Genomic DNA, 20,665 nt, shown 5'->3' on the forward strand with positions numbered 1-20,665 from the left:
CCCCCCCCCCCGCCCTTATATCTGGGAGCACCTTACACATAACCTTGCCTTGTAGAAGATACTTCAATTTTCTCTTCTTTAAGAGGGTGGGAAAAATATAAACTTCTTAAAGAACAGGTCAAATTTAAGAGATAGTACAGTACATGGAGAGAGCGTTGGTTCTATCATTTATTACATGCGTGACTCTGGTCAAACTACTAAAACTCTCTATGTCTCAGTTTCATCATCTCCAAAACAAGGGCCTCTAAGGAACCTTCTGTCTTCAAGTCTATGCTTCTGAGATTTTCTATTTACAAGGGAGATTTCCAAATTCAAATATATATATTTTATATATATATGTGTGTGTGTGTGTGTGTATATATGTATGAATATACACATATACACATACACATGTATATATACACGTATATGGGTACATGTGTGTATATACACAACACATACATGTATAATTACATTATAATTATATGTTCTATATATTATAATATACATGTCTACTTCATGATAGTTGTAGCATATCTACTATGATCCTATAAACTGAAGAGATCTCATTCCTTCCTTCTAGGTATTGCTGGAATACCTAACTTGAGATCATCCCATATTCAAATAGGAAAGGTAGGAGGAAGAAGCAAAAAGGCCTGGGGGTGGGGGGGTCGGCGGGAGGGAGAGAAGAGAGGGCGGGCGCTGTGAGAGAGGTGTTCAGAATATAATTGTGTCTTGTACTAAAACATTTCGAAGCTTTATTATGAAATTGCTCGACAAATTGTCTTCAAACCTTGTCATAAGGGTTGTCTTGCCTTTGGGTAATGTTAGGATACCAGAAGGAATCTATCTAAATAATAATCTCTCTAATGTGCTAATTTGTCCATGTGGGACACTAAATTCCCAAGGGCCCCCACAGCCGTCTCTAAGTGTGGAAGTGGTCACCGGGCAAAGAAGGCTGCAATTGGAAGACAGACCTTACAGAGGATACTGAAGAAGGCTGGGACATCTGCTGCAGGGAAATCGCAAGGGAACATCAAGACAACCCCCATCTGGTCCATGGCCACTTCCTACATCATACATTTTGCAAGCCCATACAAAACACCTCGGGGATAAGGAGTCTTGATGAATCAGGGAAAGGGAGGGGGAATACACAGTTATATACAATGCCAATGATGACACATGAGAAAAGGCTGATAAATGCTGATTGGCCTGAGGGGAAGGGGTGAAAAGGAAGGAGGGAGGAGGGAAGGGCCCTGGCAGAAATAGGGCAAAAATAATTTGTCTCTCACTGATCTGAGTCAACAGCAAGTTAAAAAAATTGTAGGCAGATAGTGGGATTCCCCCAATCCTGACTACAATAAGCTCTCTTCTTCCAGATAACTTGGATGACTATACGTTCTGAGAACTCCGTGGCAGTTCAAAAAGGGGGAAAAGATTACAACAGAGCATCACTATCACCAACAATTCCTCCAACACAACATTTCTAGCTGTAATGTGGGCACTCTGTCTGATAACCAAGCCAGATGATACAGAGTTAGGAAAAATGATGCAGTGTGGTAGAATGGAACGAATGCTAGATTTAGAATTACAAGTTCTGGGTTTCAATTCTGCTTCTATTCCTAACTATCTCAGGCAAACTACAGAATGGACCTGAGTTTTCCTCATTTGGAACATGGGAGAGGTGGGCTTGTTCTCTAAAATCTCTTCCAGGGGCAGTTAGGTGGCGCAGTGGATAGAGCACTGGCCCTGGATTCAGGAGGACCTAAGTTCAAATCCGGCCTCAGACACTTTACACTTACTAGCTGTGTGATCCTAGGCAAGTCACTTAACCCCAATTGCCTCACAAAAAAAAAAAAAAGGAAGGAAGGAAGGAAGGAAGGAAGAAAGAAAGAAAGAAAGAAAGAAAGAAAGAAAGAAAGAAAGAAAGAAAGAAAGAAAGAAAGAAAGAAAGAAAGAAAGAAAGAAAGAGAAAGAAAATCTCTTATAGCTTTATATCTATGACCTTATGTTCTAAATACTTGGGGTGGGGTGGGGTGGGTCCATCACAAGAGTTGACAAAGTGAAGGCAGAACAACTCAACTCCTCCTAGCTAGCTTCTTTTTTTTTTTCTATCAAGGAAAATGAACTCCAAACAGGGAAGATTAGAGCAAAAATGGTCAACTGTGAGCTGTAGCTGGATAAATGAGTTATTGTAAATAAATAGATTGTAGACAAAATACCTAACTTCCCTCTAATCATTCAATTCATCAAAACCAGAAGAACTGTAATCCCAGGATACAAAAAGATCTGAAGCACAAGATTAATGAGCTGCTGAAAGACAGGAAGAACTGGAGAGGAAGTATGAAACAGGAGATAGAGAAAGATAGTCTTGATTTTCCAAAGAGGAAAGAGAATGCAACCTATTGGTCAGTGACTCTGATATCAATTCCAACAAAATTTTAGAGTGTAAAAGGGCTGGTTAGAAAACAACTAAAAAAGGCATCAGTAATTACTGAGAGCCAAGTTAGCTTGACTGACAAGAAGAAATGTCAGACTAACCACATCTCCCTTTTTGTGAGTGTGACTAGACTGCTAAGATCTAGGGGAATGTCGCTGACATAAGGTAACAATGTTAGAGAAATCTTTGACAATATCTTTCATGCCAACTTTGTGGGCATAGATGGAAAGGGATGTGGGCTAAATGACAGAACAGTTAGGGTGGTACAGGACTGCTTAAGTGATGGGAACCAAAGTGAAGCCACTGACGGCTCAAAGTCAGTTTGGAGAGAGGTTTCTGCAGGCATCCATCCCTCAGGGATCTGTCTCTGAGACCAAGTTATTAATATTTTTAATTAACAATGTGGATGATGACAGTTTAGTTGGCCTATTTATCGAAATGGTAGAAGGCATGAAGTCAGGAAAGTACAGTTATCATATTATATGACAGAAAGAGGACCCAAGAAACTTTCGACAGGAATGTTGGCGTGATTAATTGAATCTTCTCGGACTGAACTTAGTACTCTTGGCTCCTAAATACCAGAAGTGGACAAATGGGAGTGACATTCAAGACAGGTTGATAAAGTGGCTGGAGTTGACCAAGTATACAGAAGAAACATGTGTTAGACGATCAGTTTTCAAGGTGAAGTTACCAAAAGAACAGGAAAACTCATGGATATCATTATCAATAAAAAAGGCAATCAAGAAGACCAAAGAAATTCTCACCTCATGCTTCCTCCCTCAGCTCTATAAAACTTTTCTGAAAATGACCTACACATGTATAAAGGTTTATTCTTTATAAAAATATGAGCAATGAAGTGACAGGCTTTCAAAGATGACTTTCATATACCTGAATGAGAAGTCTAAAGAATATAACAGCCCATTGGGTCTACTGATAACAACAATAATAACAACAAAATACATTTGACCAGGTAGGGCAATTATGCAGCTTTAAAGATTCTGCAGTAGTTTTCAGATGCCTGTCCTGAACATTAGAGGCTTGATACAAGATATAACCACAGTGACCACTCATGCCAAAAACCTGCCAATTATTAACATCACATGCCACATGACCCATGACACAGGGAGACAGGCTCTTCAAGACATGAGAGGTGATCTCAGTGACGAATAGAATCATACAGAGTAGAGAGGGTAGTGGGGTCAAATCCCACCACTAACACAGTGGCTGTAAATCTTGACAAATTATTCCAGGCAATTCTGATCTGCAATGGGCAGAGAAGGTGGTGATCTGCATTGGGAAAGGGAATTTCTACATATTAATGAAATAGATCCAAATACCTTACTCTTCTCCTGCAAGGAAGAAAAAAAATGCTTGCCTAAGGTGTTCACCACTGCATGAGGGATGCCCTGCCTAGAGTTCAAACACAAGAAGGATTCTCTCTAAGATACTGAAATCCGTCACATGCTCCTGTTTGCAAATGACACTGTGCTGACCACATCAAACCAAGGCTATCTTTAATGAAATCTATGGCCCATAAGAAGAAATGAGCCTAGGAATCCATACCTCAAAAAGCAAATAGATGAAGAATTCATATGATCCAGATTATGGCATGGATGAGCAGCTTATTAAATTATTCCAATGAAAACCCAGAATTAGAAAGGAGAGCAGGCTAAATTGAGTTTTGGGAACTCCATGGCACTTTCAATGGTCCAAAACTGCTGCTGACACAAAAAGAAATCTTTTTAACACTAATATTCTCCTATAATTTGTGACCCTCAGGATGTCACAATTTCTCAGCACTCTAGGCATCACTGTGAATTGCCCAGAAGGTGCCAATTCACATTAGTAGAGGATCTTCCCCATCCTGCATCCATGAAGGTACTGGTCCAGTTCCTTTCTCTAGTTTCCTTATTATATCCTATGTCTGTCAACCAGACACTTACCAAACATCAAAATGGTGGATGGGTCAAAGGTTAATGAAGACATATACAATAGACAGAATGAGGCTATAACATATTATTAGTGACAATGTCTATGCAAACAGATTAAAAGATATCAAAGACACACATGACTAGAAAAGGAGGTGGTCTGGTCTTTGTAAAAACAAAAAAACCACCAGATGGAAAACCAAAGTATGAGGGTAGTACTCAAGAACTATTTAAAAAACAAAACCAAAAACTGTTCTGAATGATTCTAGGGTTTGTATTCTAATATGGAAGGTTTGTAGGCAGCCATGGACAAGAATCATACAAGTAGGGAGGAAAGGCAGTGAGCTCTCAAACTCATGACATGATCGCTCCAAAAAACAACCAAATAATGCCATAGGACAGGGCCTGGAGCAGCAAAACCCACAGAAGAATGTGCTGAAATCATCTTCTAACCAAGAACGGCTTGGAAGGTCAGAAGGAGGGAGCTGCTGTGCTGAGACAGGAATGGAGCCCAACCCCACAGTCATCCTGACAGAGATCCACTCCCAGGAAGGCTTCACCAGAGAAGGAGACCCCCAGAGCCTCTGAATCAGCTGAAGCACCAGTGTTGTCCTGGAACTAAGCTCACAGTCTGGTGAGTAGGCTGAGCCCTTGGCAGCAGGGAGACTACAGGGGTCTCTGCTGGTGCTGAGGCAGAACTTGGGTTTTTCACCCCTGCTGGGAACCAGGAGGTAGGCTTGAGTAGCAGTGGCCCAGGTGGGGGAGGGGCACAGGCTTGTCAGAGCTGACAACCACAATATACAGAGCTGGTTGATTAGCAAATTGGTCTGGGGTCATCTACGGACCAGGGAACAGGCAGGGTGAGTGAAGAACCTGTTCCTCCTTAAATCATACCACCTGGGACTTCTGAAGCTTGGGATACTGCAGCCTGGAAACAGTGCCCCACTTTAAAGAGCTAAGAGTCAAGTAAAAGAAAGGCAAGATGAATAGACAGAGAAAGGTGAGGACCATAGGAAGTTTCTTCAGTGACAAGAAAGATCAAGGTGCACCCTCAGAGGAAGATGTCAACACCAGGGCCCCTATATCTAAAGCTTCCAAGAAAAATATGAATTGGTCTCAGGCCATAGAGGTGCTCAAAAAGGACTTTGAAGATAAAGTTAGAGAGGTAGAGGAAAAAATGGAAAGAGAAATGAGGGTGATGCAGGAAAGACATGAGAAAAAAGTCAACAGCTTGAAAAGTCAAATTGGCCAAATGGAAAAGCAGGTACAAAAGCTCTCTGATGAAAATAACTGCCTAAGAATTAGGATTGAACAAATGGAAGCTAGTAACTTTATGAAAAACCAACACACAATAAAGCAAATCTAAATGAATAAAAAAATAGAGGGCAATGTGAAATATCTTCTGGAAAAAACTGGTGACCTGGAAAATAGGTCCATAAAGATAATTTGAAAATTGTTGGTCTACCTGAAAACCACGATTAAGGAAAGAGCTTAGACATCATTTTCCAAGACATTCTTAGGGAAAATTGCCCTGAAATTCTAGAAGAAGCTAAAATAGAAATTGAAAGAATCCACCGATTACCTCCAGAAAGAGATACCAAAAGGAAAACTCCTAGGAATATTATAGCCAAATTCCAGAGCTCTCAGGTCAAGGAGAAAATATTGCAAGCTGCCAAAATGAAAGAATTCAAGTACTGTGAAGCCCCAGTCAGGATAGCACAAGATCTAGCAGCTTCTACATTACAGGACCAGGGGGCATGGAATATGACATTCCAGAGGACAAAGGAATTGGAATTACAACCAAGAATCACCTACCAAGCAAAACTGAGCATAATCTTTCAAATACAAGACCCTAGAGAACCATAAAACATTGGAGTTGGGGGACATACCTGGGGTCATGCAGTGGGTGACTGTCTTGTTTCTGAGGCTGGGTTTTGGCTGGGATCCCCCTGGGTCCAGGGTGGATGCTTTGTCTACTGCATCACCTAGCTGCCCCATGATGACATTTTAGGGTTAAATTGAGGGGTGAGGGGAATGTACTGGGAGAGGGGGAAGGGCAGAGGTGAAATCCTACATGAAAGAAACAGGAGAAGGCTTTTGGAGTGGGGGAAGAGATGGGGGAGGAGCAGAGCAGTAAACGAGCCTAACACTCATCAGAATTGGCTCAAGGAGGGAATAACATACACACTCAATTGGGTGGAGTAATCTCTCTAGCCCTGCAGGAAAATAGGAGGGGAAGGGGATAAAGAGAGAGGGGCAAAAGATGGAAGGGCAGATTGGGGAGGGGACAGACAGAAGCAAATCCCTTTTGAAGAGGGATAGGATGAAAGAAGATGGATAATAGAATAAATATCATGGGGAAGAGAAGAGGATGGAAGGGAAACAGTTAACAATAGTAATCATGAAAAAGAGAAAAGGGGGGAAAATTGTACCAAAAATATTTATAGCAACTCTTTGTGGTGGCTAAGAATTGAGAATCAAGGGAATGTCCATCAATTGAGGAATGACGGAAGAAGCTGTGGTATATGATTGTGATGGAATGGTATTGTGCTATAGGAAATGACAAACAGGATGATCCCAGAAAAACCTGGAAAGACTCATGAACTGATATATAGTGAAGTGAGCAGAGCTGAGAGGACATTGTACATAGTGACAGCAGTATTGTTCAATGAGCAATTGTGAATGACTTAGCTACTTTCAGCAATGCAATCATCCAAGACAACCCCAAGGGACTAATGACAAAGCTTACTATGCACCCCTATAGAAAGAACTGATAAAATGAGCACTTGTGGATTGTACATATATAACCTGGTTGCTGTCTTGTGGAGGGTGAGGGAGGGAGGGAGAAAAATTTGGAATTCTAAATCTTATGAAAATGAATGCTGAAAACTACCCTTCCATGTAACTGGAAAAAATAAAATGTTTGTTGCAAATAAAAAAAAGAAAGAATCATACAAGTAATTACCATCTATAATGGTGAAAGGAATATCTATTTGATTAATCTGCATTGATTTCATTTTAGTTATCAATTCAGTAAACATTAAATTCTTACAACATGTGGGGTAGGGATAAAAAAAATATGGGTCTGGCCCTCAAGAAGCCTGCATTCTAACTGGAGAGATACAAGAAGTGAAGCAAAGTACATTAATTGGGGGGGGGGGGCGGGGTAGAGGGGAGTTACCAAAGAAGGCTTCAGTGAAAAGGAGATAACAGAGTTGACCCAGGAAGCACGATAAGGCTTCAGAGAGGTAGAGTCTCCAAGAGAATGCATACCAAAGGCATGGAGGACAACTTAGGTCAAAGTCCTGAGGCAGGAGATAGAGAGGAAATACCTAGGTAAGGATTGTAAAGTCCTATCCTTGGGTTTAAAAACAAAACAAAACAAAACTGCCCAAGCATAAGAATGGAGAGAAAGCAAGGCTGGACCATATTTAATATGAAAAAGAACTGGTCAGGGTAAGGTTGCCTCAATTATGTTGTTTTGTTTTTGTTTTTGTCTTTTTGCAGGGCAATGAGGGTTAAGTGACTTGCCAAGGATCACACAGCCAATAAGTATCAAGTGTCTGAGGCCAGATTTGAACTCAGGTCCTCCTGAATCCAGGAGGTTGCCTCAATTATGAACTCAACATGAGTCAACGTGACATGGGAGTCAAAGGCGTCTGTGTGATTTTGGCTGTCCTTAAGAGAGGCCCAGTGTCCAAGCCTAGGAAGGCCTGCTGAACTCTGCCGTTGTATGCGTCTGGAAGACATCATTCAATTCTGGGCACCTCATTTTAGGAAAGGAACTGACGAACTGGAGCAGCCAAAAACAGTGTGGGAACACTGCACCAGGCCCTGTGAGGGACAGTAGAAGCAACTGACTATGGTTGACCTGGGGAAGGGGAAGATTTCAATGGCTGTAATAGCTTGTCCTCAAGTATTGGAAAAAGAGACTTTACTTGTTTTCCTGGGCCTCAGGGGGAGAATATGGGTAAAAGTGCATGGAAACAAATTTAGGTGAGATATCTGGGGAAACAACAATTTGAGCTGTGAAAAGTAGAACAGGCAGCCTCCTACAGGAATGGGTTCCTGACATGTGAAGTCTTCAGAGAGAGGCCTAATGACTCCTTGTCATGGACATTACAGAGGGGATTCCAGCTAGATGAATGACTTCAAAGACACCTCCTAGTTTTAATTCAGTGAGTCTACTCACTGAAAAGTGACAAGCAAAAGAGGTTGCAAAATTTTCTTCTTTGGAGGTCCTTAAAGGGAAGATGCTTATCTGGCTAGGGCTGTGCAGGCCTGCTTCTGCCAGAAGGCAGGGGTGGGTCTAAGTTCTCTTTCAAGGCTTCTTAAAATTATTTATGTCTCCTGTTTTGTTTTCCCCCAGAACAAGACCTTCCTAACGAGTTCCATCATCAAAATGCTACCCAAGAAACATTTTCATATGATAAATTCAACCTCATTTCAATGGACAACAATAACTCTCTTAACAGAAAGGAGAAAACTTAGTTCCATGGGTTTGCTCAGGCCAGGACAATTAGAAACTAGACATGGTAAATGGCCTACAGCTTAGCAGAGGCACTGCTACTGAGACAGTCCAACATTTCTTACAATGAAATGATTTTTTTTTTTAAAGCACTCCTGACTTCTGTGACAGAGCTCGATTCCCAGGGGATTAACTGAGTTAGATCTATATGCTACAGGTCGGAACAGATCCTCGGGCCAAGTTTGATCTGACCTGCCTTTTCCCAATCATTCCAGGGCATGGGGAAAATGTTCATTCCGAGTCCTGGCAGGTCAGATTGTTTCAGGCAAAGACATCAGTGACTATAGCTCGAGTCGGTGGATTTTTAAAACCGTGACCTGGGTCTCACTGGGTTTTCTGCTTATCTTTGTCTATACTTTGAGTAGCAGGGCTAGGCTGCTACAATTCTTCTCTTCCCCTGGTGCTAGGAAGTGAAGGAAATATTAGGGAGACCCCCCCCTTCAGAACACACCCAAGGCACCAGGGAAACTCCCTCTTCATGTGGCAAAGCTCCCTTTTCAATCAGTCAGCAGCTTCATACTAAGCATCTCCTCTGTGGAGGCACTGGGCTGGCTCTGGAGATACAAAGACAAAAGTGAAGCCATCCCTGTCCTCAAGGAGTTTATAGTCTAATGTTGGGGGAGAGGTAGAAGAGAGGAAAAGGGTACACAAAAGGCCCATATATAAGTAGTATAAGCAGGTACAAGGTAACCCAGGGAAGAGGTTCTAGCAGCTGGGAGGGAGGGGAGGGAAAGGCCTCAAATGCAACATCTAGTTTCCCCTGTTATCTTATACCTATTTGGGACGTGTGTGTGTGTGTGTGTGTGTGTGTGTGTGTGTGTATACACACATATATACAGGCATATATGTATATATCACTTATCTATAAACAAAATCCTAATATATGCTTGTTAAAATGTGTGCATGTAAAAAAATAAAATGTGTATGTGTATATATGATGTACATACATATCATATATCAATAAATAAAAGCATAATACTGTTTTAATATATGTATATATGTGTCTATGTGTATATATGTATAAAATACTCATATATATATAGTTAAGGCTAAAATTCTAGCTAGTCTGTCTAAAATATCTAATGAGTGGTCGCCAATAAATTATATACTTTAGAAAGAATTACAGTTTTAAGCATTTATTAAGGAGAATAAGAATTTTGTAAAGAGAGAGAGAAAGGCCTAGATTCCTCTATCTATTAAAGGGAGAGAGCATTCCTAGCTCCGCTCTCCGCCAGAGTCCCCAGGAAAGAGAGAGTCAGAGCGCCAGGCTCCCCCTTCATCCTCCCACAAACAAACATCACTTCCTGATGCCAAAGAAAAGACGAATGGTCTGGCCCTCAGAGACCTTCACCTCATGGCGGAGCTTTTCTATAGTAAGTCTCCAGCAGGTGGCATCATTCCAATCGTTACAATATATATCACATATCTACAAATAAAATCCTAATAAACGCTTGTTACAAAGTGTATGTCTACGTGTGTATGTGTCTATAAACAAGTTTTTATTAAGTACAGATCTCAAGTTGGATGCTCTGGATTCAAAACCTGCCTCCAGTGTCTATTACCTCTATGACTGTGGACAAGTCACTTAAACTGGTCTCAGTTTCCTCATCTGTAAAATTGAGGGAGTGCTGGACTTGATGACCTCTGATGTCCCTCACTGCTCCAGAGCTATGTCCTTAAGTTGCAGGCACCGTGTAAGGTTCGGGGGATACAAGTAGAAAGAATGAAACCATCTCGGTTGTCAAAGAGCTTACTTTTTAACCATGATAATCGCTGACATTTGGGTAACACTTTACACACATCATCACATTCAATCTTTATGATAATCAGGTGAGATAAGTAAGCCAGGTATTGTTATAATCCCTACTTTACACATAAGCAGGCTCAGGAGTGACTTGTCTATGGTCACTAAGTGTCAGAAGTGGAATTCACACCTATGTTCTCGTCTAACTCCACTCCAAGGTCAGTACTCTTTATTACACCCCATTGGCTCTCCAACAATGACAACCCTGCCCCTCCAGCCCCGCCCCCCCCACTCCTCCTCCTGTGGGTTGTACCTAGAGTTTTGATTTTAGTATATTGAGCCTGGGGGGAATCATCTACTCCCAAGGATTCAATCATCCATCTACAACCAGGAGACCCAAATCTGTGAGCCCACTTCTATTTAGTGCTCTGCCCTTAAGACATCTTACGTTCACTAGGTACAACACCCTAAGAGTGGAATTGCCTCTTTTACCTGTCTCAGCCCTCCCATAATGGCCTAAATTCTCCATTATGGGGATCCCATCATTATCTCCCCAATATTCTGAGTCAGGACCCTGACTCAATAAACCTCTCTCCTTTTCCCTAAGCATGGAAATCAGCTTTCAAATCCTACCACATTTTTTTTACATCTAATTTTAAAATTAATAAAAATGTTTAACTCTTTTCATTTTGAGTTCCATATTCTCTCTCTCTCACACCACAGCTCTCATCTAAACAGTTCTTTCTTCTCAACTTCCCCTTTGAAGATCAGGCAATAGATGAGGAAACTGAGGTTATGTAACCAGTTCAAAAACAAAGAGCTATTTATTAAGTGGTAGAACTCCAGTTTTCTACTCCTAGCCCAGTGTCCATTCCATTTAACTCCATTCATTGTTCCTTTAATGAAAAAGGATTTAATTTCATTTAATGTAAATACCTTTCTGTCCATCTGTATTTTAATTCCAAGGACCACTTGCTATAGAGCAGGAACAGACTTCAGGGGTCTAGACCAATACCCTTAGAGAAGAGCTTCAAGGGACTTCAAGTCCTTTTTAGGAGGGTCCACAAGTCATGATTATTTTCATAATGGTACTAAGACATTTTAATTTCTAAATTGGTAAATATTGATAGATATGGGGGTCGGCTAGGTGGCGCAGTGGATAAAGCACCGGCCCTGGATTCAGGAGTACCTGAGTTTAAATCCAGCCTCAGACACTTGACACTTACTAGCTGTGTGACCCTGGGCAAGTCACTTAACCCCCTTTGCCCCGCAAAAAAAAAAATATTGATAGATATGGGGGGGAGGTCTCAATAACTTTTAAGAGTACTGATAGATGGGTTTTGAGATCAAAAGTTTAAGGACTACAGGTTTTGAATATTTTACAGATGTGGTTGACTGGGTTGGCCATGGCCAAAGAGATAGGAAGCAGAGCTGAGATTTGAACCCAGGTCCTTTCATCTCTGAATTATGTACTCTTTACTCTGCACCAAACTCTCTTTCTGACATTTCTGTTCTCCAATTGGCAAGTTATTAGAGGGCAATGACATTTATGTACAGGAAAATCTCCATTTCTATGTGAGTTCCTCAGGGAATGAGGTACTTTTAAGAACTAAAATTTTCTGTTTAATAGAGGATCAGGCAGAAAACTCCCTTTCCTTGTTGAAAATCTTGCTAAAGCACATTAGACTATTTCCTTCCCAATGCCTCGCTGATTTCATCTTTCTTTGATGATTCAAGATTCCACCATGCTGCAGGGGTCATTCTGCACATAAATTATTTTAGATGAAGATGTAAAAGATTGGGCTGAGTACGTACTGACCCTAGGATATAGCGGAGAAGTGTCCTTTTAATAAATTCCTATCGTTCTTCTCAAAGTAGGGTAGAACAATCAGCAGCCCCCTCGACTGAGTTCTCTGGGTGAGGAGGTTTTCCCCTCATTTTCTTCTTGCAGTGCCTTGCACACAATTAAGAGCTTAATAAGAGTGCCTTGATGGTGTTTGGCACCAAAGCGTTTCCCACAAAAATATGCATGATTTTTGCGCAACCATATCTTTTTTCCCCTCTTTGAAAATTAGGTGGCATTCACACACAGGTGTCTGAAATTCTCCCAACATGAAAGCAAGCTCTTCGCAAAGAGCATCTGTGTTCAATCCGCTGCAGCAAAGAGCACTGGATTTGGAGTTGAGAAACACACAGCTAGGTTTGAATTATGACTCCCATACTCACTAGCTGTGTGACCCTAAGCGAGTCCCAACCTTTCTGAAAAAATGTGGACAATCATACTTGCAATACCGACACCTCCCAGGATTGTGAGGAAAGCTGTGTCAGACTGAAATAGATCAAGTCAATAGGAGATGTTATTGTCCAGAACAACATGCTATTCCCTAAATTGGAGTTTCACTAACAGAATCACAATATGGAACTGAAAGAGACCTCAGAAGTCAATCTAGTTCAGCTCCTCATTTTATTGATGAGGAAACTGGAGCACAGAAAGAAGCTAAGTCACCTGGCCCACGGCTATGGAGGTAGCAATCATCAGAGCTGGAATTTGAACCCAGGTGCAATCATTTAAAATCCGGCATTTTTCCCACTATGTTGTTGTTGTTCAGTCCTGTCTGACTCTTCGCGACCCCATTTAGGGTTTTCTTGGCAAAGATACTGGAGCAGTTTGCCATTTCCTTCTCCAACTCATTTGACAGATGAGGAAACTGAGGCAAACAGGTTGAAGTGACTTGCCCAGGGTCACATATTTAAGCAAGTGTCTGAGGTTGGATCTGAACTCAGAAAATGAGCCTTCCTAACACCAGGCCCAGCACTCTATCCACTATGGGAGAGAGCAAATCCATGTTGGCTAACTTTGAACCCAGAAAGGGGAGTAAGGTCTAATGAGTTTGGAAAGGAGCGAGAAGCTAGGTGACACAGTGGATAAAGCACCAGCCCTGGATTCTGAAGGACCTGAGTTCAAATCCAGATTTAGACACTTGACACTTACTAGCAGTATGACCCTGGGCAAGTCACTTAACCCTCATTGCCCCGCAAAAAAAAGAAGTGTTTAGAAAGGAGCTAGCACCAGATTGGGAAGGGCTTTCCATAGACAATTTCATTAGTTTGGTCACACCCCCTCCATATGCAAATCAAAACCCCATGGCAAATAGTAGATTATCTGGGAGCAAAAATCCATTATCCTGGGACCAGTCCAAAAGCCATGGGGTAACAGATATAAAACTAGAAGAGACCTCAGAGGTCATCTAGTCCAACCCCCTCATTTTACAGATCAAGAAACTGAGGCCCAGAAGTTAAATGACTGATCCAGGACCACACAGCTAGTAAATGTCTGAAGCAAGATTTGACTCCAGACCTCCTGACATCAAGTCCAGAACTCTACCCCCACTACATGTGATGAGCCTCTTACCAATTTGCCTACTGCCTGAAAACCAGCCCAGCCTTCAGTCCATGCCTAGTTTCTCATTGGAATCCTTCCTAGCATAATGGGACATGATGGGGTTGATTCTCACCTGGCACAGCAAGACACCAGGGAAAAATTCCCGACTCCTGATACTACAGCCTATAAAGCAACTACTGTTTCACCACCCTCCCTTGGAAGCTAGCTTTGACTTTTTAGAAGAGAGGTGATAGCTTCCCTAATCCCTCCCTGTCCAAACAAGTCTCAGGTAGAATAGAAGCTCTTAACTCAGTGACTCTTGTGGTTTGTCGAACTGGGAGCCGGGTTTTTTTTCCCCTCCAGTGCCTAGCATAGTGCCTGGCACACCATGAGTATTTTTTAAAATGCCTGTTGAGAGGGAATCAAACAAGAAGCTTCCCCAACTCTACAAATACACTTAATCCTGTATTTGTAGATGGCCTGGTAGATAATGCAAATGAATACCCTGTTATCTGAGTTATTTGTTCAGTGTTTGCTCACAAGGCCGGCCAAACTTATTTCCTCACCCTCTATTTGCAAGTGGCATTTCCATTTTTTAATATTCCATCTTGAAAAGAGATTTCAACCTGCTTGTAGCATCAGCCTTGGTGGGGAACAGCTATCTCTTTCTTCATAGTGCACAGAAAAATGAAATTTTGCTTTATGACCTGAAGTTCAGTACTCATCTCTCTTGGTTTCTTCCCTTCCCCCTCCTGTCTCTCACACGGGAAAGGAAGTATGAATCTATTGTCACACACACCTACCTTCCTGTCATCTTCCCAATCTTTTCTGAGTATGCTTTCAGTCAAAGGCACTTTGTTCCTCACCCCCTTTCTGTCTTTATTACACTCACCACTAAACTCCCCTTCCCCCCACCCTCCCCCAGCCCCTGGCCTCTCCTTATTGGATTCATCAACATTCTCAACAAAAGCCACGTCGACATCATCATTACAGATGGACTCTGGAGCACAAAGTGGATTGGGGGGATGTGGGACAATTTACAGAGCAGGAGACAAGCTGAGTGTGAAGGATCAAAGGTATATGGGTAATCAGAAAAGGGTAGAACGAATTCTGTGCAAAGACAGAGGGGCATCAGTCCTGGGCAGGGAAGGAGGGGTGCAGGGCCCAGCCAGGAAGAGGCAGAGAAGTGCTGGTCATTGGTCAGGAGGAGTCTGATCGGGGAGGGAGGAAATAATGGGGAAGGGGCACAATGGCAGCACAAAGCACCAAGAGCTGAGTTCAGACTTCTACAAATTCAGAGCTGGAGCTCCCAGAGTAAGCAAATGACTCATCCAAGGTCACACTGCTAGTTCAGGGAACAGATTACAGTCCCAGACTCAGGCCCCGGGGTTAGTCACTCCTCTTTTACAACAATGGATCCTATGGGACAGAGGATAAACACAAACTCCTTAGTGGCTGACTTTTAAGGCTCTCCTCAATCTGGCTCCAGCCTACCCTGCTTCACACTCCTCCTTTTACTAGCTATAGAGACTATTAAACTGTTCATGGCTCTCTTCCCATGTTGTGCCATTCCTAAGCCCCCAGCTGTAGCTGGGACGTGCTTCCTCATCTCTCCCTTAGCTCAGCGATTCAGGTTAGATGACACCTCCTCCATGAAGTCTTCCCTGATCTCTCTGCTAAAAGCTCTCTCCTTCAAATTTTCCTAGAAGTCTCTGTCTCTTCTTGTTGTTTTTTATTCTTTGTTCTCAGAGAAGACCATGACATCGGGAGGTGATGTCATCAGTGAATTGGATTTAAGTGAGGCAGGGCTGTGCAGTTACCAGCCTCACTCTCTCCTCCAATGGCAAGATATACATCAGGAAGACTGGAGATGTCCCCAGCTGTTTCAAGCAATCAGCTAGTAGTGTCAAATGTGTGAGGCAGAATTTGAACTCAGGTCCTCCATGGCCAGTGCCCTATCCATTGCCCCACCTAGCTGCCCTTGTCACATTCTACTCTGCATCAGACATCTATGTACATGGGTATGGTGGATAGAGTTCAGGACTTCAGAGTCAAGAACACCTGGGTTTGAATCCTGCCTTGGATTCTTATTATCTACATTACCCTGGACAGGTGAGTCACTTCATTTCTCAGGTCCTCAAGTTTCTTCACCAGTTAAATGAATGGGTTGACTTGGATGGGCTGTGAGATCCCTTCTAGTTCTACATGGTTCTCTGAACCATATGCTTTTTTTTTTTTTTTTTTTGGCAAGGCAACTGGGGTTGAGTGACTTGCCTAGGGTTACACAGCTAGTAAGTGTTAAGTGCCTGAGGCCGGATTTGAACTCAGGTCCTCCTGACTCCAGGGTGGGTGCTCTATCCACTGCGCCACCTAGCTGCCCCCGAAACATATGCTTTTAGTAAACACTTCTTTTTTTTCTTTCTTTTTTTTTTTTTTGGTGAGGCAATTGGGGTTAAGTGACTTGCTCAGGGTCACACAACTAGTAAGTGTCAAATGTCTGTGGCTGGATTTGAACTCAGGTCCTCCTGACTCCAGAGCTGGTACTCTATCCACTGCACCACCTAGCTGCCCCCCTTTTTTTCAGGGCAATGAGGTTCAAGTGACTGGCTTAGGGTCACACAGCTAATGAGTATCAAGTGTCTGAGGTCAAATTTGAACCCAGGCCCTCCTGAATCCAGGGCCCATGCTTTATCCCTGTGCCACCTAGCTGTCCTGAACCATACACTTTTGATCCTTCACTCTTGTGCCTCATGCTCTATCTCCCCAATCCTATGAGCCTTCCAGTTAAGACAGTCTAGGATTAGCCTATGATTGATTAAAAGGGGTCTTCATGCAAACAATAAAGGTTAGGGAGAACGAGTCCCCTTGTCTAATATCACTTAAGAGGATGTTTGTGACTTATGCCTTCAAAGCTTCCTTTTAAGCTTACTGTGACCCGATTTCACCTGGACAAACAGGTGTGTAAAGAGACTGAGAGGTGGGGTTGGGGGGATGGAGAGAAGAAGGGAAGGCCAAAGCACAACTACCATCCTTAGCTACATTCAAATAGCCAGAAGAAAAAAAAGGCACAGATGCCAACTTGGCCTTCTCTCCCAGCCTATTCTCTTCCCCATCAGCCCCACCCTCTTTCATTTTATCCTAACTTCCCAGGCCAGTCACACACACATCCCCACTGACTATCCAGATTTTTTTTCCCCCTTCCTTCCCTTCCCTAGGGAAATGACCCTACCTCAAAAAAAAAAAAAAAAAGGTAAACTAAATTTAATAGAAAGTCAAATACTAAATGACGAGCAAACAAAAAGCATTCCCTGAAGCAAGACAGTGTCTGGGGAGGAGTAAATGATGATAATGGTCTCCTGCCCAGCCAGTTGTCTTTTCTGGCCCTTCCCACCCCAGAACTTCTGGAGGACATCTGGCTAAGCTTGCTGTTGTCCTGAGACAGACAAGAGTTGTTCCCATAAGGCAAAGAAAGTGGCCTGGATTAAGTCTCCCGTTCAATTCTGGGAGAGAAATTGACAAGCTCTTTCAGAGAGCAGGAAAGAGGTGGCTGGATTCAAAATCCCAGCAGGCAGATCAGCCTGAAAATTCTGGGGATATTTGTTTCCTTCCTTGTTAGAAGTGAAGATTCGGGAAGGGACAAGATAACTGTTTTCAAAGATCTGAAAAGGTGTTAGGTGGGAGAGAGATTATTTGGCTTAGCTCCAGAGAGGGGAACTAAAACTAATGGGTCAAAGTTATAGTTCACCTTTTTTTTTTTTAAGTGCAAAGTACTTGTGGTAGGCATAAAGGATATGCAGAAATATGAGATTCTTAAGGCAAGTGCAATCTAATGGGAGGGGGAGAGAGAGAAGAGGAGGCATGCACACAACATTCCGAACTGGAAAGGATCTTAAGAGATTGCCTGGTTTAAAACCCCCTCATTTTACAAAATAGGAAATCAAGGTCCAGGGATGTTAGTGACCTATCTAGACACTGAAAGCCAAGGTGTGAACCCCAGTTCCTCTGACTCCAAATCCATTGCTTTTTCCACTACTAGATCATAGGTAAGGGATAAGTATGATGGCATCTTGCCAAGGAAACAACACTAGAAAAGGTAGTAGCATACTCAAAAGTCAGAGGAATAAGTCATATAGTGAGGAGTTGGGGGATGGTGTGTGTGTGTGTGTGTGTGTGTGTGTGTTTTGAGGGAGAAGCCAAAGGAAAGGCAGGTAGGCACAGGCAGAACCAAATAAGAGACTCAGAGAATGTCATCTCACTTTCAGTATGGATGATCTCTACTACAACCAAAGCATTTTACATGACTGAACAAGATTTCAGGGCTTAGAAGAAGGTCAGGGTTTCCCCAAGTGAGGGGTCGGGGCTCACTTTGGGCTGGGAATTCTCAAATAGGTCATGGAGTGGTCCAGCCATCCCCTCAACCTCAGCCCTATTCTTCCAGCCTCTCTTTTCTCTAAAGCACTGATTTGCCTTTTCAGGTATAGAAGAGTGAGAAAGAACAGATTCTCAACAGTTCTCAATCTAGAGACAAATGAGAAAGAGTGGGGAGAAAAAGCAGAAAGAAAAACAAACTTCCTGGATTTTCCCCTCAAAAACAGCTTCCCCCCACCCCCTAGACCTCACACAGCACTGTTTTTATGATGCCTTCCTGATGCATTCCCATGGATTATCATTATTATGTATTATAAATTTCTCTTATGCTGGCTAACAAACTGTCATAGTAAGTTTAAGTCAGCTTTGTGATTTAATTTTTTCATCAATAAAATGGCACATGCCTCCTTATGCCACTGGTCAATAGAATACTGCTTCCAGAATCAGAAAACCTGAGTTCAAATTCTGTCTTTGACACTACTTTGTGACCTTGGATAAGTCACTTAAAATTCTAGGGACTATCTAATTTGCATCTGTAAAAGGAGATCTGAGTGGGACAGCTAGGTGTCGAAGAAGATGAAGCACCAGCCCTAAGTTCAGGAAGACCTGAGTTCAAATCCAACCGCAGACACTTGACACCAGCTGTGTGACCCTGGGCAAGTCACTTAACCCTCATTGCCCCACCAAAAAAAACCAAAAGAGATCAGAGGCATCAAACAGCCCCACAGGACACAAACTCCCAAATGAGATTAAAATGGGAAATATTTAACATTTTTTTAAAAAATGATACAACACAGATAATGTTAATTTGTCATTTTCTAAGTCAATAGCAGTTTCTATTTGAGTTGAGCCACCGCTGGCTGGCCCAACCGCTTCCCCCAACTGGGAGCCACTTGAGATGGCCCCACATATAAGTGGTCCCTTCCAACTCAAGCTCATGATCCCGTGCTCTGCACACATCAGGTGTTCATTGAGTGCTAAACTAAAAACACACAGTCCATCAACCATCAGCTCTTACTGATTGCTAAAAAAAAAAATCCAAACAAAACAGCTCGGCTTTTAAATGGATTCACACTACAAGTGGCTATTGTAGCATTAGTGTTTAGGAAAAAAGAATAAGAGACCAGTTCACAGAGGACCATTGGCCACCCCCACCCCCCTTTCTCCCTAGTACTCTGGATACAATGAAAAGAAAAATGAGAGTGCTTCAAAAGAATCACTCTAAGTGTCTGCCGTTTGGATAAATGACTGCTATTTGTCGAGAATACCCTTTCCTTCAGATTTTTCTGTCTCAGAAATGGCCAACACAAGACCTTTTCATTCTGTGATGCACACCAGCGGCCTCCTGGGGTCACCCACAGCTCAGTGTGGATGGAGGACAACCACCATCAGTTACAGGAGGTTAAACTTTGCTGTCTGTTGAATTGATAAAAGCACATCCACTTACCCAGTAACACCAGGGAAGCCAGAGCTTGGAAACAGTACTTCATATCTGCTCCTGGGAAGAGAGAGAACATGTGGCCCTTCCTTTTCTCCCAGTATTTGTTCTCCACTCCTGGCCGGCCACTTCTGAGTTCCAAAGGATCTCTTCGGAAGTGGGATTTGACGGGGAAAGGAGGAAGAGTTTAAGGAGAAGTGGGGCAGAGGGCTCCGTAAGGCATCTGGGAGCTACAGCACTGCCCTATACTAAGTGAGGTGTCCAGATTCATCCTGAAGCCGGTCTGGGTCTCTGCCACATTACATGTCTTGCTCTGTTTCCCACTCACTCCTTCTGGATTAATCTTCAAGGAAAACGTAGAGAAGAGTTTTTCAAAATCCTTTCATCCACCAAAGCTAAATTATACGGGGATGTCCTTCCCCTCTCCAACAATGCAACACGCTCTGTCTCTCAAGATTCTCCAATAGGGGAAAAAACTGGTTTAGTTAAAACCTGAGACACCCCTACGAGAAGGGCCGGCAGCAGGTAGTGAGGATCTGGGGGTTTTCAGTGGGTCGGCTTCTTTGCATTGTCGTGAGGGTCACAGCCCTGCCTCTTGTTTCAGGCCGGTCCGACGAACAGAAAAGCAAGCTGGACTGTCAGCAATTCCGAAGCAGCCATATAAAAAATGACTCCCGATTTCTAAAACAAACAGATTGTTGTAAAAGATAAAAGTAGGAACGGCAAGACCTAGAAAGACAAGTAAGCTAGGCGCCCTAAGACCTGGGACTCATTCCTTAGCTTTGCCGGCTCTGACCTTCAGCAAGTTATTGAACAGGCCCGTGCCTCAGTTTCCCCGCCAGAGCCAGAGGAATACCA

General features: G+C 42.7%; 1 protein-coding gene across 2 annotated transcripts in view; it reads right to left on the minus strand.

The window, feature by feature from the left end:
- The window catches only part of IGSF3 (immunoglobulin superfamily member 3), a 145,815-nt gene that overhangs the window by 124,256 nt on the left and 894 nt on the right, over positions 1-20,665 (minus strand). For both annotated transcript variants that reach the window (XM_043962351.1, XM_043962352.1), the window contains exon 2: positions 19,817-20,488. In XM_043962351.1, coding sequence (XP_043818286.1) covers positions 19,817-19,886 — 70 coding nt within the window. In that variant the 5' untranslated portion in view covers positions 19,887-20,488. The remainder of the gene's footprint in view (positions 1-19,816; positions 20,489-20,665) is intronic.

This window comes from Dromiciops gliroides, chromosome 4, assembly GCF_019393635.1.
Source record: "Dromiciops gliroides isolate mDroGli1 chromosome 4, mDroGli1.pri, whole genome shotgun sequence".
Taxonomy (NCBI): domain Eukaryota; kingdom Metazoa; phylum Chordata; class Mammalia; order Microbiotheria; family Microbiotheriidae; genus Dromiciops; species Dromiciops gliroides.